General features: G+C 36.9%; 1 protein-coding gene across 2 annotated transcripts in view; it reads left to right on the forward strand.

Moving 5' to 3' along the window:
* The first annotated feature begins 5,601 nt into the window (after positions 1-5,601).
* The window catches only part of LOC144968795 (uncharacterized), a 30,073-nt gene continuing 18,018 nt past the window's right edge, over positions 5,602-17,656 (forward strand). The window contains exon 1 of one of the 2 annotated variants that reach the window (XM_078907485.1): positions 5,602-5,708. Coding sequence is in view for 1 of the 2 variants with exons in the window: in XM_078907483.1 (XP_078763609.1) it covers positions 8,299-8,655 (357 nt within the window). In the remaining variant the exon portion in view is untranslated. Of the gene's footprint in view, positions 5,709-8,008; positions 8,656-17,656 lie in introns of those variants that run through there. The other variant, XM_078907483.1, reaches the window with a different exon arrangement.

Here is a 17,656-nt window from a genome sequence, read left to right on the forward strand (position 1 = left end):
GCTTGAGGAGAGATGGATAGCATTATGATGATGACGATGTCATCCTCATCATCATCATCATTATCATCATTACCATCATCATCATCATCATTGACGTCATCATCATCATCACCATCATCATCATCATCATCATCATCATCATCATCATCATCATCATCATCAACAACAACAACAACTACTACAACAACAAGAACAACAACTACAATAACAACAATATCAGCATTATCATAATCATCGTCACCATCACTAAACCATCGTTCCAACTTCCAGCTACATCAAATCCCACCACCAGAAACCTGGGAATTTATTTCAGCAGTGACCTGTCCATGGAATATCATGCGACACAACTTTGCAAAGTACTGTATTGTGAAATTTGCCGTATCGGCCAACTTTCGGCATTTTAAAATCAAAATTCCTTAAAGACTCTAATGTCTGCATTTGTTTTTTCTCGTTTAGACTATTGTAATTCACTCCTGTCTAATTCCCCAGGTTTCTTACTTGATAAACTCCAGCGGTTTCAAAATCAAGCTGCTAGAATAGTTTTAAGAAGAAATAAGAGAGAACACACGACTCCAATGCTTTTGACTTTACACTGGCTTCCCATTAGGGCCAGGGTGCTCTTTAAGGTTGGGGTCATGTGTTTTAAATGTGTTCACGGAAGCGCCCCTGCTTATCTCGATGATCTTGTCGAACCATACGTTCCGCCCCGTGCATTGAGATAGGTGATCATCGTCTACTCTTAGTGCCAAAAAAGGGTAAAAAACTCTCTGACAGATCCTTCTTTGCACCGACTGTCTGGAACAATCTCCCCTTATCTCTTCGTGACGTCCCTACTGAACTCGCTTTCAGGAAACACTTAAAAACTTATTTATTTCGAGAATTCTTAATTCTTAATATACATATATTACTTTATTTTTTTTTAGATATGTTAAACAGTTGGATGGTGGAAGGTTTGTGTGTGTGTGTGTGTGTGTGTGTGCGTGTGTGTGTGTGTGCGTGTGTGTGTGTGTGTGAGTCAGCTAGAGAGAGAGAGAGAGAGAGAGAGAGAGAGAGAGAGAGAGAGAGAGAGAGAGAGAGAGAGAGAGAGAGAGAGAGAGAGAGAGAGAGAAAGAGAAAAATTGAAGTTATTGTTATGCGCCTAGAGCTTTATTGTATAGAGGATTGGGCGCAATATAAATAAATGTCATTATTATTATTATTATTATTATTATTATTATTATTATTATTATTATTATTATTATTATTATCATTTCATCCTCCTCCTCCTCCTCCTCCTCCTCCTCCTCATCATCATCATCATCATCCTCATCATCAGCAACAACAACAACAATGACAACAACTACAACAACAATAACAATACCAACAATATCAGCATCATCATATTCATCGTCGCCATCACTACACCATCATTCCAACTACCAGCTACATCGACTCTACCACTATCATTCCATCCTCCCCTCCTCTTCATTATCTTCATCATCATCATCATCATCATCATCATCATCATCATCATCATCATCATCATCATCATCACCATCATCATTATCATCAACAACAACAAAAAAAAGCAACAACTGCAATAACAATAACAACAATGTCAACATTATCATAATCATCGCCACCGTCACCACCACCACCATCCAACTACCAGCAGCACCAAAACCACCACCATCATTACATCCTCCTCACGTCACCGTCACTTAACCATCATTCCAACTACCAGCTACGCCAAATCCACCATCACCATTCCATCCTCCTCCTCCTCCTATTCATCATCATCATCATCATCATCATCATCATCATCATCATCATCATCATCATCAACAACAACAACAAATACTACAATAACAATAACAACAATAATATCAGTATCATCATAATCATCGTCACCGTCATTAAACCATCATTCCAGCTGCCAGCTACACCAAATCTACCATCATTATTTCATCCTCCTCCTCCATCTTCTCCTCCTCCTCCTCCTCCTCCTCCTCCTCCTCCTCCTCCTCCTCCTCCTCCTCCTCATCTTCATCATCATCATTAAGAACAACAGCAACAACTGCAATAACAACGATGTCAACATCATCATAATCATCGCCACCGTCACCACAACCACCATCCAACTACCAGCAGCACCAAAACCACCACCATCCTCCTCCTCCACCACCACCGCAATCAATCCAACCACCACCATTATCACCATCAACACCATCATGGCCGTCGTCTTCACACTACAACTATGCGACTTCAACACCATCATAACGACTACATTGATTTACTTGACAAATCTGTTTTCGCCATTCAAGTATGAGAAGTGAAAAATGATAACAATTAGTACTCAAGCATTTATTTTACCAGCATTATCCACCGTCACCTTGACATATCTAACCTCCCAAAAATGCCGGGCGAAGGTACCTTCTATCGTCTGTTATCAAGAACAAAAATGTAGGAAGTAATTCATTGTAAATTGACTCAACTGCTTTTATTCTAAGTGCTTAATGTGATTTACAACTGTTTGGGATTTTCATTACTGCAGTAGTATTCCAGTTGTATTTCTTTAAAATTCAAATTCAAATTGAGCCTTATATAGCGCAATATCCACTAAATGTGCTCAAAGCGCTTTACAAGGGGTCCCTGGTCAACAGCAATATTTAACATGTAGGACGGGACATGATGCCTGTTAGGCGATATTACAATTTTTCGGACAAAGACAACGCTGTTAACGGCCAGGTACTCATTTAACACCTGAGTACGGTGAGAGAATGTGAGTAAAGAGCCTTTTCCAAGGACTCAACTATGCGCCGAGCACGAGGCTCGAACCCAGGACCTTCCGATCCGAAAGCGAGTGTCATACCACTAGACCACATAGCCGTATTTTTTACTGTGTCCGACACCCTCTCTGAATACCAAACGATTAAATTTCCCCACTTTAACCTATCAACCATTGAGTCAGATTTTACACCACTTTGACGTCATGTTTTTATCGTTTTTACCACGAGAGCAGCAAAAACGACGCGTTTTGTGCTCAGAATGAAACTCGGGTCATATCGCTGTTGTTGCTTTCTTGGTGAAACGTTTAAAGTTTTAACTAAAAACGAGGAATATAACAAAAGGTCTCTTGATTGAAAGAAATATTCATCTCGTCGTTGAAGGGTCAAAACATCTCTTTAATTTGGACTGTGGACGAGATGGACTTGTATAGCTTTGCCAGATTTATTGTATTGTCAAGATTTGTCGCATTTAAAATGTTTTGTCGCTTTATTCTTTAGGTTTATTCTCTTTCGTGATCCATTTTTGATTACACTTGGAATGATTGATGTTTACTGGTATTGTCATTTCATGGTCAAATATTTAAGGTGAATGATGAATGAAATTGACAGCATATTTATCCGGAATTCGTCAACTATGTCGTTCAATGAAAAGTTAGAGATAAAACAACACCGGTCTCCACCGTACTTTAAAACGAATCAAAACATGTGTACGGAATACTATGGGACAAGATGTCCGTGCACAAACAATGGATGTCAAAAGTTGGGACTTAATGACATGATCAAAAATCATTTTGCATCATCAAAGTCTAGACGAATAGATTTAATCTTTAAATAGACGCAATGTTTGTACATAATCATTAACAAAATTAATTTTAAATGTTATTTCAAATAGGTCTTATATATATATATATATATATATATATATATATATATATATATATATATATATATATATATATATAATGTAAATTTTTTGCCGAGACGACTCGTTTCTGTGTGTTTCTCACACTTCTTCAGTCGGCATAATCCATTTTGTCATGTCCGTAGAAAACTCCAAACTAAAGTTGTTTCGCTGTGTAGTGGTGATTAGTTTTGATGTGTATTGTGATGTGCTCTCATGTTTATATTATGAGTGTGTGTGTGTGTGTGTGTTTTTGTATGTGTGTGTGTTTGTGCGTGTAGGTGTGTTGTGTGTACATGTGTGTGTGTGATATTGTAGTGGAATGTGGTTGCGGCGGGGGGGGGGGGGGGGGGGGGAGGGAAGAGGGGGAGGAGGGGTATAATGGGGTCGGGAGGGAGGGGGGAGGAAAGGGGGGGGGGGGTTTATTTGGCCTTTTGCGTTTTGAGCTTGAATTTGTTAGAGTGTCTGCACATTGTCATCAGTTCAGATCTTTTGTTTAAGGTGCTATTGTTTCTGTGGTTGTGTAGTAAAATCTCCAGTTTCTCTGTCAGGCATAAATTGCATTTTCTAGCACCGCATCTGTAGGGGCTGCTTTGCTTGACGACCTCCCAGGTTATTGTTGGTGTTGTTTTGTGTGTTTATTTGTTCCCAATAGTGCATTGCTAATTTGGTGCTTTTTGCTTTGCTTTCATGTGTTATGGAGGCTTTGTGGTTGTTGTATCGTGTTTTGAATGGGGGTTCTGTGCTGCCGATGTATTGTGGGCGGTGTTATCAGTGGTTATGGTGGCTTTGTAGACTATGGCGCTTTTTTGGCAGTTTCCTTTAAGAGGGCAATTGTCTTTCTTTCTGCAGTTACAGTTGTCTTTACAGTTGTCAAGCTCAAAACGCAAAAGGCCAAATAACCCCCCCCCCCCCTTTCCTCCCCCCTCCCCCCCCCCTCCCGACCCCATTATACCCCTCCTCCCCCTCTTCCCTCCCCCCCCCCCCGCCGCAACCACATTCCACTACAATATCACACACACACACACATGAACACACAACACACAACACACCTACACGCACAAACACACACACATACAAACACACACACACACACACTCATAATATAAACATGAGAGCACATCACAATACACATCAAAACTAATCACCACTACACAGCGAAACAACTTTAGTTTGGAGTTTTCTACGGACATGACAAAATGGATTATGCCGACTGAAGAAGTGTGAGAAACATACAGAAACGAGTCGTCTCGGCAAAAAATGTGAGTGAAAATTTACATTATACATTAGCTCTAACCACCATTATCGAGCACTTTCGTACCTACAAGTACCCACCAACACTCATAATATATAATATATATATATAATATATATATATAATTTATTATATTAATATATATATATATATATATATATATATATATAAGAGTAGCGTCCCTTGATTGGACGTCGCCTTACAGAGAGAACGTCAAAATGGTTTTGCGCATGCGTCTCTCTCGTCCCCGCTTTCGGTGAAGTGTCTCATGCCGCTTTCACAGGAAGAGAGGACGAGAGACGCATGCACACAACCAACACGACGTTCTCTCTCTAATAACTTTTCCGCCGGTGACGTCCAATCAAGGGACGCTGATATATATAATATATATATATATATATATATATATATATTATATAATATATATATATATATATATATATATATATATATATGAATGATAGTTTGACCGCCCATATTTTGCCCGATCACTATAAATGGGCTTGAACCGCCACTGATAGGTTTTATACCGACATGTAATATCAGAAGAAAAAAAAGATTTTATTTGAATACCGCTAACCTTTGTTAAGACCAACCTCTATTTTTTTTTTCATATATAATTCAGGCCAATCAGCCGATGTCCCTGTCAATGCCAGAGTCCCACTACTAGTAGATCAAAGTGGAGATTGATGGTGGAACTCATGGCCTTGAATTGCCGACTTTCGGCCCTTCTTTCCACTCCAAAGTTTTGGCCACACATAGAATAGATGTTCAATATATAAAGGTGGGTAACTCTCTCTCTCTCTCTCTCTCTCTCTCTCTCTCTCTCTCTCTCTCTCTCTCTCTCTCTCTCTCTCTCTCTCTCTCCCCCCCCCCCCCCCCCCTCTCTCTCTCTCTCTCTCACTCTCTCATACACACACGTACATACTTCCATGCAAAACTGGCTTGCAACTCATACACGAAAAAAAAAAAGAGAGGGAGAGGTCTTATTTAAATAAATTAAAGAAATAAAAATGAACAGCCCTTCTCTCGCTGCTTTATTCATCGGATTGACAGTTTACATAATATTAATTACATATCCGCGGCCTGTGCTTGTATGCATGTTGCCTATCACATGCACCTACGACGACTGTTCTCTTCCTCCCTCATGTACCCGGAGTTTGTAGGGATGTTGCTTGATGATAGCCTCAGACTGGCCAAATACGTCAACCTGAGACGACCACGAGCTCTTTTTACCTCTATGTATCCGCTGAGTGTTATATGCCCCCCCCCCCCCCCCCCCCCCTTCTTACTAATCTGTGTATGGGCCCTTTCGAGGTTTTTTTTTTTTTTTTTTTTTTTTGGGAGGGGGGGGGGGGGGGGGGGGGGGGGGGGATTGAAATCTCACTGAAGTCCCGTTGGAGGTCTGATTGACGGTTTGACATTCCTTGACTAGAGTCCAGGGCCGTTTTCATGAGCGCGGACTAACACTTTGTCTCTGTTTATCTTTGACTGTAGTCAATGACTTGAAAAAAATCGGATTTCATGTGAGCTGACTAAGCAAGTCCGGGACTAAAATCACGGCACCTTCGGACTAAGTTTAAGTCACTTGCCGAAGCAAGACCATGATTTAGTCTGTCGAATTACTAGGTGACGTCATCGCGCCATTTAGATAGCTATTTTTAGATTGAGTGCGCTTCCCTTCGGAAAGAAAATACGTCGTTACGAACGACAGAGGCAAAAAGTGTCCCGTTGCTATTGACACTGGCTTTAAAAAACTATCAGATAAGTACAGATCGTCGAAAGTGCTCATTTTTGTGAATAAAAACCTAAAAAAAAAACAAAACAACAACAACTGAATCTATCGGCTCGGAGTTGAGACCCTCAATGACAGTGATCATGAACAAAACAAAACAAAAACAAAATCAACAAAACAAACAAAACCTGCGACTCTAACCCAAGATGTAACTACAGTAGTTACGCCGTGCTCTATCCGCATTTTTAAAAAAGAGCTTTTATATAGCGCAATATCCACTAAACGTGCTCAAAGCGCTTTACAAGGTCTTGAGGTCCATGACCATTAGCAACATTTAACATTAGGACGGTATATGACGCCGATACTATTACAATTTTTTTCGGACAGAGACAACGCTGTTACTGTTAACGGCCAGGTACTGATATTACACCTGACAAATTTCCCATAATATGAGCATGAGATGAATAAATATAATTTTATTTTCTTTTTTTTAAAAAAATACTTTATAGGTTCAATGGGCCTAAGTACACTGTTTTCTCACTTTTATGTTTGTTTCGATGAGTCAAGAAATATAACTTATAGCCTGACACTGACTACAAAATGATGTCAAAAGACAAGTCTTTAGCCACAAAAGAAAACAAATCGTGAGTTGAATTCAATAGTTCACCCAATGGGATCACTTGTTTCATTGAGAACTACTAACGACAGCTCACTTAGCGCTTGCTTTAACCTAGAAAATGACGTCAAAGGATAAGTCCTAGTGGATTCTAATGTCAGGCTAAGATAACGATGGCTACGGTCTCAAGCAGTAAGTCGAACGGGGGTGTTCCCACTATAACTATAATAACTGTTTTTATTCTCACAATCACTTGTATATATCCCCCTCCCCACTGTATTTTTCTCTTTTCTCATAAACCAATCTCAAGGTAAGTATGTACATTGGTACCTGTTGCGGGCGGTCGCAACTCTGAATTGACGTCATAATTTCGGGTTGTCGTGTAATCCTTTTGCATAATTCGCCGTGTTATTATGGTAGTGAAAGTTTCACCGTGACAGATAACCGCAGCTCTCTCGGGCAGTTGATAAAGAATAAACGGATTATTTGAAAATCGTCCATCGTGATACAATTCTAAATGTGATTTTAAAAAATTATTAATAGTGTTAAGAATGTAAATTCGTTAATTTTAATTTACATTATTGTCATTCAACATAAACTGAAAGTAGACGACCGTTTAAACAAGCTACCCGAAAAGAACCTCAAGGACTGCGTTTTTAGCGGAAGTTTACATTTTACTTGCGCAGAAGACGACTACGCATATGCGTGCGCCAATAGCACACATGTATGCAAATCACCCGTGACAACAAATACGTCATAACGTGCTCCCCTATCTGTAGTAGTAGTACATAGTATGATTCTAGTGGCACAAAAATCGTGTACTATTGTTTTTGGATCTTGTTACCTGACCGTACAAACCATTCGTACAATCCACAAGATACATTTTGCTTTATAAAATGGAGGTTCAGTGTTTGTTTACATTCGGTTTTAACATTTGTGGTTTAGAAATGTGTCTGTGACCCGACTTCTGTGAAAGGACGAGTGAATTGTTGCGTCTGCTAAGGCGAAAGCGAGGGCCTCAAAATGGATGCAACTGACATAGATTTGGATTTGGACTGTACTTTCGAACCCCAACAAAGGGCACGGTCGAATACTTGGCCATTACGTCCTCCAAGAGAACTCGACCCGCAAAGTAGTCCAGTTCCAACAGACGAAGGTGCAGAAACTCCTGGAAATAAAGATCCTCTAGGATTAACTGCTAAGAAGAGCGGATCCCGCCGAAACGCATGGGGCAATCTGTCCTACGCCGATCTTATCACTAAAGCCATACAAAGCTCCCCTGAAAATAGACTGACCCTTTCCCAGATTTATGACTGGATGGTGCAAAATGTTCCATTTTTTAAAGACAAAGGAGACAGCACCAGTTCAGCAGGATGGAAGGTTGGTTTGCATTCATTGCTATACGTTACACTTACACGCATTCTCATTTGACCCAACAATGTTATGGTTATGGAGACAACCACTTCCTCGCTGATCCCCACCCACCCTATTTCTTTTACGATTTTTTTCGGTTCGCCTTTCTTATTTAATAACAAAGGGCTGTTTTGACTTCACTGAAAATTGTATTGTTGGTAAAGACAACCATGCTTAAACTCAACCTAACTCGAATGTTATTACAGTCCAGATGAATTATAAAAAGTTTTGTGATTGCGAAGCAAACTGCGCAATTCTTGGCACCGAGCCAAGCAATCCGAAGCAAGGCCTGTCGGGGGTGACCTAATTCAGGTCAAACCAATTTCTTTGACACACCGACACCACCACCATTACAACTATACTATATAACTATATAATTCATATTAAAGCTCTCTTAGGTTAATCTCGTGATTCTGAAAATGATGATTTATGATCATTTCAATCTAGATTCACGCTCTTGACGGATTCTCACACTCAGATCTGCTCTCATTTTCATTTTTAGTCAGCCAATAGACTTATAACTTATAATTGTAATAACAACAGTAATAATATAATGATTATTATTATTATTATTATTATTATTATTATTATTATTATTATTATTATATATCATTATTTATTATTATTATTATTATTATTATTATTATTATTATTATTATGAAAATGGATCTTTATTATCCATATATATATATATGGCAATTTGTCATTTAGTTGCACTTGTTATAAAGTTATATGGCAACCATAACATTGAACATAATTTCACTCCTACCTTTCTTTCCCTCTCTATCTCTCTTCCTCTTTCTCTCACACGAACACACATAAACAGCATAAACAGATTCATTCTGTTTTCAATTTGTTACAATTGTGGCAATTAGACATCAAATATTATCATCATTATCAATTGGTCAATTAATCTAACATTACATAAATCAATCAGTCAATCATCAAACAATTCAGTCCTTGGGGTTTCGCTGTACCATATGAAATATTCAAGATTTTTATTGCTGATGGAACGAATGTTGATTTGTACTAGTAAGTTCTACATTTAATCTGACAAAACCTTCTCCCAGATGGTAAAAGATTGAATTCATGGTATAAAATGTTTTTTATTGTTTGTAATTTCGATTGTTTTTCTTTCCATTGCTTTCCCATGAATTCTTCCTCATCAAGAGGATGGTTTATTACATTTGCTGCCTTTTTTATATATTTTGAAATTTTTAATTTTCCTCTTGAGCCGGCATCCGCCAAACCATATAGTGCAGCCGAACACAATTACACTTTTAATCAATGTGTCATAAACTCTTAACATAGTTTTTTTCTTCCCTACTTGAAATGTTCTCAATTTCCTTAATAAGATGTATAATCGTTGGGCAATTCTCTTAGTATTAATATGTTGAGAGAAATTGAGGGTACTATAACTATAACAATAATTATTCCTAAATTAAAAAAAAAATATTCAACTATCACAAACGATCGTCACACATTTTAAGTCGTTTCTATTTTTACACCAAACAATTATTCTTTTGTTTAGTGTAGTATAGTTTATGGCTGTCGCTCTTGACAGTGTCAGGCATGTCTGTCAATAATCATGGATGATTATCCAGAGACAGGGTCCGTCAATAAGAAAAGGCCAGGCTTTTTATTATACACAGACACATTGGCAGAAATATTTTTATGCAAGATGCCAAATAATGTAAAAAATGCCAGTGGCAATTTGTGTCCCCAAATCAATTTATATCAAGTGATATTTAACACAAAATGAAAGTAAATACTGTTCAAATGTCAGATCCAGCTTTTTAAAAAAAGTAAATGGCATCATCATCAATGAAATGTAAGTTTTTGACGTCAAACTGGCAATTCTGCCTATTTTTTTTTTCAACCAGTAAGAAACTTATTAATCAGCGAATCGGTTCATAGTCCCACCAACCATTAATTATTTCACTACCTATCTACCTGTAACAAATGTTACCTTTATTGATCTTCTTCTGTTAATAAAGTTGAACAAGTATTGCCAGAGAATTTGTGGCAATAACAAAAGACCAGGCTTTTTATTATTGCCAGACAGTGTCAGTGTCTGGCAATAATAAAATTCCTGGCCTTTGTTATATTGCCAGACATGTTTGCAAAAAATTTTTTTAAGCAAAATGCCAAACTAGGCGTGAAAAATACTAAATAATCTGGAAAAAATGCCAGTGGTAATTTGTGTCCCAAATCATTTAATATCAAGTGATAATTAACACAAGATGAAAGTAAATAGTGCTCAAATGCCAAATCCATTTTTAAAAAAACAATTGGCATTGATGAAATGAAAGTTTTTGTCACTTTGAACTGAAAATAGACTGGCAATTCCGCCATTTTAAAATTATTTTTTTTCAACCAGCAAGAAACTTGTTAATCTGCAAATCGGTTCATAGTCCACCAACCATTAAACATTTCATTACCTACCTACATGTTAACTTTATTAATCTTTTGTTTCTATAACTTGTTCATTCTGACCACAATTTGGGGGATATTGATGATGGTTAGGGATTTGTTTATTTTGCCCCAAAACAGACCACAGCTACTATTGTCTTGTCTTCCTCATACAAAATAAAACAATTTATTATCACACTTCCACAAAACTAGATCCAACAACATTTCCGAATCAGATATGAAAATAACATTCAAAATAATGATGCAAAACTCTTGGAAAATTATCTGTCGACCACCTTTCATTTTGTTCCTTTTTGCAGTACTGGTTCGAATCCACTCGCTCCATCTTTTTTTTTTTTTTTTTTTTTTCCTTTTTATAACTTCCCAAATGATGTTGATTGTTTTTCCCTTTTGTTCTGTTGTTATACTGAGCAGCTATTTTTAATCTCTCTGACCATTTGATCCCCCTGAATTTTAAATAATTTTTGTTTTGGTTTGTTTATTTTTATTTTAGATCAGAGTGGGGATGAATATTACTTGCAATATTCCATAGAAAGGAACCAAGAGAGAGAGAGAAAGATTTAAAAGAAGAAATTAAAAAATGGGGAGGGGGCAATGCTCTGTAGAAAGAAGCCAGGAATCGGAACACACAGTGTCGATTTCGACAAGCCTTCTAAGTCAGACGACTTACCCATTCGGCCACAAAATCCACATGGATGTCGACGCATCTTGTGTGGTAACAAACTATCCATCAATCCATCGACTGATTTATTGTTGGGTAATTTTATACTTATATTGGTATTTCATTAATTTCACTTATTTCGACGTGCATTACAAATGTTTCTATATTCTGGAATGTGGATAAATGTTTAAAAGAGCAGAGTTTAAAAAAAAACATCTGTGTATAATCATTCATTGTTATTGACTGACAGTGTTTGGCAATAAACACAGCGTTTGGGGTTATTGATGAGAGTCGGAGATTTGTTTATTTCGCGGACGAATCCCTAGGCCTAAGAGTTGTTCGCCTGAAAACCTACCACACCTATTTTCCTGTCTTCCTCATACAAAATAATACAATTTATTATAACATTTCCACAAAACTAGATTCAACGACATATATGAATATGATTTTTAAGTTACGCAGATGTCGGTGTGGATAGATCATTTTGTTCCTTTTTGCTGCACTGGTTCGAATCCGCTCCCTCATATTTTTGGTTTGTTTTTTAAAAATATGTTTTTAGTATAATTTTCTTTTTCTCTGATGATTTGTTCCATGTTTCTGATCGAGATTATTTATGTTTTATTTTTGTCTCTGATATTGCTGTTTCTTAAAAAGTTTTTCTTTTCTTTTTAATTTTCTCCTTTTTCGCATCGATTATTTTGTTTCTGAGCAAGATATTTTATATATATATATATAATTTTTTCCCTGATCAATTGATCGCCCTCTGATTTTTTATATTATTTTGTTTGTTTGTTTATTTTTATATATTTATTTTTTAGTATGCACCATTTGAGATTGGAGTGAGGGTGAATATTACAATTTGCAATTTTCTATAGAAAGTAATCAAAAGAGAGAGAGAGAGTTGTGATGCTCTGTAGAAAGAAGACAAATATAAACATTTTTGAAAAGTGGCGGTGCCAGGATTCAAACGCATGGCATTGATTTCGACAAGCTTTCTAGGACAAACGACTTACACAATCGGCCATAACATCCATATGAATCTCGACACATATTGTGTATATATAGTAACCAAGTATCCGTCAACTGATGAATTGTTGGGTAATTTATACTTTTATTGGTATTTTATTGACTTTACTTATTTCTATGTGTATTACGAAAGTTTCCATATTCTGGAATGTGGATAAATGTTGAAAAGAGCAGAGTTTTTAAAAAGTGTCTGTATAATCATCCACTGTCTAGCAATGATCAGTCATCGTTATTGACAGACATGTCTGGCAATATTCACAGCAATATATGTGCTTCTTCTTCTTCTTCTTCTTCTTCTTCTTCTTCTTCTTCTTCTTCTTCTTCTTATTATTATTATTATTATTATTATTATTATTATTATTATTATTATTATTATTATTATTATTATATTATTATTATTATTATTTGTTGTTGTTGTTGTTGTATTAGTTAGTTTTGTGTTGTATTAGTTAGTTTTGTTATCATAATTAAAAAGCATTCTACTCTATAACTGGAAAAAAAGATAATTCAGCTATTGTCACTGTTTTGACCTGCTCCACCCTCCTCGTAATTGTTTAGTGAAAGTCATTTTAATGTTGTTGTTATTATTATTATTATTATTATTATTATTATTATTATTATTATTATTATTATTATTATTATTACAATGGAGGTCATGTATAAGAGGTCCATTTTTAACAATATCTGGGACTCGGTTTTTTGATATCCCCGTGTTTTTTTTCTCCGTCTACCTAAGCCTTTGTTAGCGCATGTTCATATATATAATAATAAGATATCCATTGAAACTGAATATAATAATTGATAGACTTTATAATATTTCTTCTTTTTGTTCTTGAAGTTGTAGCCAGAATGGAAACATTATATATATATATATATATATATATATATATTATATATATATATATAATATATATATATATATATATATATATATATATATATATGCGTGTGTGTGTTAATATAAGTGGACTAATTGACTTATTGTTGTCTCCCTCCTAATCGACTGACTGGGACGCCTGGGCAGATTCTATTAAGAATTCCCTCCATTGATCTTGATCTTCTGCAAGCGACTGTGGGCCTGCAAGATCTTTTTCTGACCTTAACTCTAGAAGGTTCTAGAGACGCTACAATTATCTGTTTATTATTGTGTTAATGTATGTTGTTGGTCTGCTTCGACTTTTGTCTTCATAGTTCACTTGATTGTGTAAAATTGACTGTAATTGCTTTGTTTGCTGAATTATTGTTGTCTTCTATAAGTCTGTTTCCGAATCGTATCATCTCCATCGTGTTTATACTATTTAGGTTGAAAGTTGTTTCGTTGCGTTTTGTGTAGAGTGATTTGTTTGTAACCTGTTAACCATGATTCTTAGTTGTATTCTATGGAGTTCGCCTATGGAAGTTTTTCTTCTTCTTTCTGTTTTTAAGTGCCCGTGTTCTGCATTTGTAAGGACAGATTTGACAAGAGACTTGTAGTGCTTGATCTTTGTTACTATTTTGATTATGTTCTTTATCCATATTTTTTAAATAAAGAGAATTGTTTTCTTCTCTGGATATCCTCTTTATCTCCAAGCGGTGATCCCACCTTTTTCATATTTTGCCAGCTGTTTTCCTCCGATTATACTGGATTTCTTTTATCCAATATGTACTCGTTTACTGGTCTGATAACGTTATGGCCTCATTGTTGTAATGGAGATACTCTCAAACCAACGCAAAATGTTTTCCATTACAACAATGTTCGAACGAGACCATAATTGCATTCGGTTTTTTAACCTACAAATATGTTCATGCTGCTTTTATCCAATAATAAAATGTGTAAGTTGATTCATACATAAAATAATAAAATCAACTACCGGAAAAAAGTACTGGCGTTACTGGGTGGGGTCTTTTGACCTCCCATGGTGGGCAGTGTGTCACATGCTGTGTCTTCTATTCCCCTGTATATGTTTCTTGAGTTGCTTCCTGCCCTTGTCCTGGCCATTTCTGTAGTCTTTGCTTGAGAGGGAAAGTCCAATCTATAGTGTTAGTTTTAGGAGGTGATTTTTTTTCTTACTTGTAAATCATCTCTGTGTTATATAATGATTTTGTTGTTGTTTTGAACATATTTTGTAAACATTTGAGTGTATTCCTTTTATTAGAGTGATGCTGGTGTCTGAATGAGACTTTTATGTGCTCTCAAACTTAAGTACATTGGGGGGTTTGTGCTTGAAATCTACTTTAATTGTAATTCTATAATTTTTGACTCTCCCATTTTCTTCCTTTTTACTGGCGCTGATATGACCTATATGTGCTGCATATTCCGTAATATCACGAAAAACAAAAATACAAGATGGTTTTAGTTTTAAACATAGAAATTTGATGAGATGTTAAAGGATTTATTTAGTAGACTTTGACTAAGTTTTAAGATATTCAAAAATAAAATAAAGATTTTATTCTCGTAATTTGTTTTCATAATTATACATGAAACGACCTCAAAGTAATGTCGCATGCATGTGACAGCAAACTTCATTATTACACGACAGTGTCAACATTATTGCACGACAGTGTCAACATCATCGTTACCACCAAACTATTATTTCTACCACACGACCATTACTGCACCATTCTTGCTACCACCAGCGCCACCAGACAACTATTGCTTTAGCATCATCACTGTCACAAAATATAACACCGCCTCCTTAATATCACAGCCACCCCCATTACAAGAGCTAACAGTAAACAACTTCCTCACATCCTCAATCCATCAGCACTACCACATCTTCATAAGCATACCATCACCGGAACGATAATTTCACCACTATCCTCTCCACAACCGCAGATTCATATTCACTATAACGTCAACTATCATCATATATAATACTCCATTTGCTTAAAGTTTTTTTTTTTTTTTTTTTTTTTTATAATATGTCCGAAACAAACATCAGCAACAAACATAGTCTCCAGCCGGAGTTTATCCCGATTTCTATAGTGTGAACCTGACAATAGCAATTGCTACCCTTTGGATAGGACGCTAAACTATTGCAAATTATTTTCCACCAGATTTAACAGCTACCTAATAACTGCTTGGGGGGGGGGGGGGGGGGGGGGGTATAAAACGAGTGCTCTACCAGCTGGGCTTTTGAAACTTCCATGACGCCTGTAAGAACTATTTTTTTTTCCTAACAGGCAAAAACTCCTCAGGTAAGAGGTGTATACGCGTGTGATGATGCTTTTGTGAGTAAAGAGCCTTTTCTGCGGTCGTTAAAGAAGCTCAATTATGTGGTATCGAGGTCGTTAAGTTATCATGTCATGGCAATGATGTGTAAAGTCCAGAGTTGCCATACTCTCTCTCTCTCTCTCTCTCTCTCTCTCTCTCTCTCTCTCTCTCTCTCTCTCTCTCTCTCTTTCTCTCTCTCTCTCTCTCTCTCTCTCTCTATCAACAAGGTAATGTTTGAAATATCTGCAGTACCCAAGAGTTCAGAAGCCCTCTTTCCTATTGCGAGAAAATACACATTTATATATCCCATTCTACTTGTTATTCGTATTCATCCCTTTGGTATTATAACATTTTCCCTCTTTCCGCCGCCGCTTTTTGTTAAGTACGGTTCCATTGGTCTGTTACGCGGAGTCTTTGATTCTTTCACATTCAACATTGATCTCATGAGGTTTCAGTCATCTACTTGCGTTTCGGAACACTCCATTTAATTGCAACCCTATCACCATTTCCTAGGCCTTTGGGTGATACTGCATAGGCTAGTAGTAGAGGCGTAAATCGATATTCTTTTCTTCTCATTGGTCGACAAGCTTGCACTTGGTAAGAAAGCGTACTGTATCGTCCTGATTATTCCCCCCCCCCCCCCCCCCCCCCAGTGCATTCGGATGCATTTTCACAAAATATATGGATACTGGAAAGGGCGGGGGGGGGGGGGGGGGGGGGGGGGTTGCCAGCAACCCCATGCAATAACGGTACTCGATAGACGTTTTTAATTGATTATTCAGTGGTGTTAATAGTTGGTATTTTGTGGGGCAATCGACTCCCGTCTACAATGTCCCATGTAATACAGATCAATAAATGAATAAATTATTTTAGGTACATAAGTGAATATTTAAATGTATCGAACACTTTATTTTAATGACATTCCGACCTTGTCTTAGAATGAAATGAGAGACTTTACAATAACCCAACTATTCAGTCCACAATGATTTAGCAAAATACAGTAAAAAGATAAGGTATTGGTAGGTATACCCATAATATATTATTTTCCCTTGGAAGAATGACCTTTGGCCTTCTTTTTTTTTCTTCTGTAGGCTTTCATATGACCTTGACCTGATATTTAAATAGAAAACGACATTACGTTCGTTTGAAACAACGTTATTGATCCGGTGACCTAGATTCACGTTGGAGATTGCTTTCTTCTTTTTTTTTTTCTTTTAGAGACTCGCTTTATATCTTATTTTTTCTTTTCTCCCTCGTCGTTCTGTTCTTCTTCTTCTTCCTCCTCCTCCTCCTCCGTGTGTGCTCAAATTGCTATAAAATCCAAGGAGTCGGATTTTATCCCATTTTCTGAAGTATTAAATAGAAACTTACGATTATTATTGACGCTTGCTTTCCATCATATTTTACAAACCTAGTTCTGATCACTGCGGGGCGGGCAGAGTAGAGAGAGAGAGAGAGAGAGAGAGAGAGAGAGAGAGAGAGAGAGAGGGGGGGGGAGAGTATGAGAGAGAGAGAGAGAGAGAGAGAGGGGGGGGGGTGTCAGAAAAAGAAACGCTCGAATCATCCTTGGTTCTTCTCAACTGGTACATGTGGTTATGGAGTGAGGGATCTACCAATAAATTGAGCTGTCGGTAGCCTAATCCCCTCCCCTTGAA

This window comes from Berghia stephanieae, chromosome 3, assembly GCF_034508935.2.
Source record: "Berghia stephanieae isolate SIO BIC M18660-M18661 chromosome 3, UCSD_Bste_1.3, whole genome shotgun sequence".
NCBI lineage: Eukaryota > Metazoa > Mollusca > Gastropoda > Nudibranchia > Aeolidiidae > Berghia > Berghia stephanieae.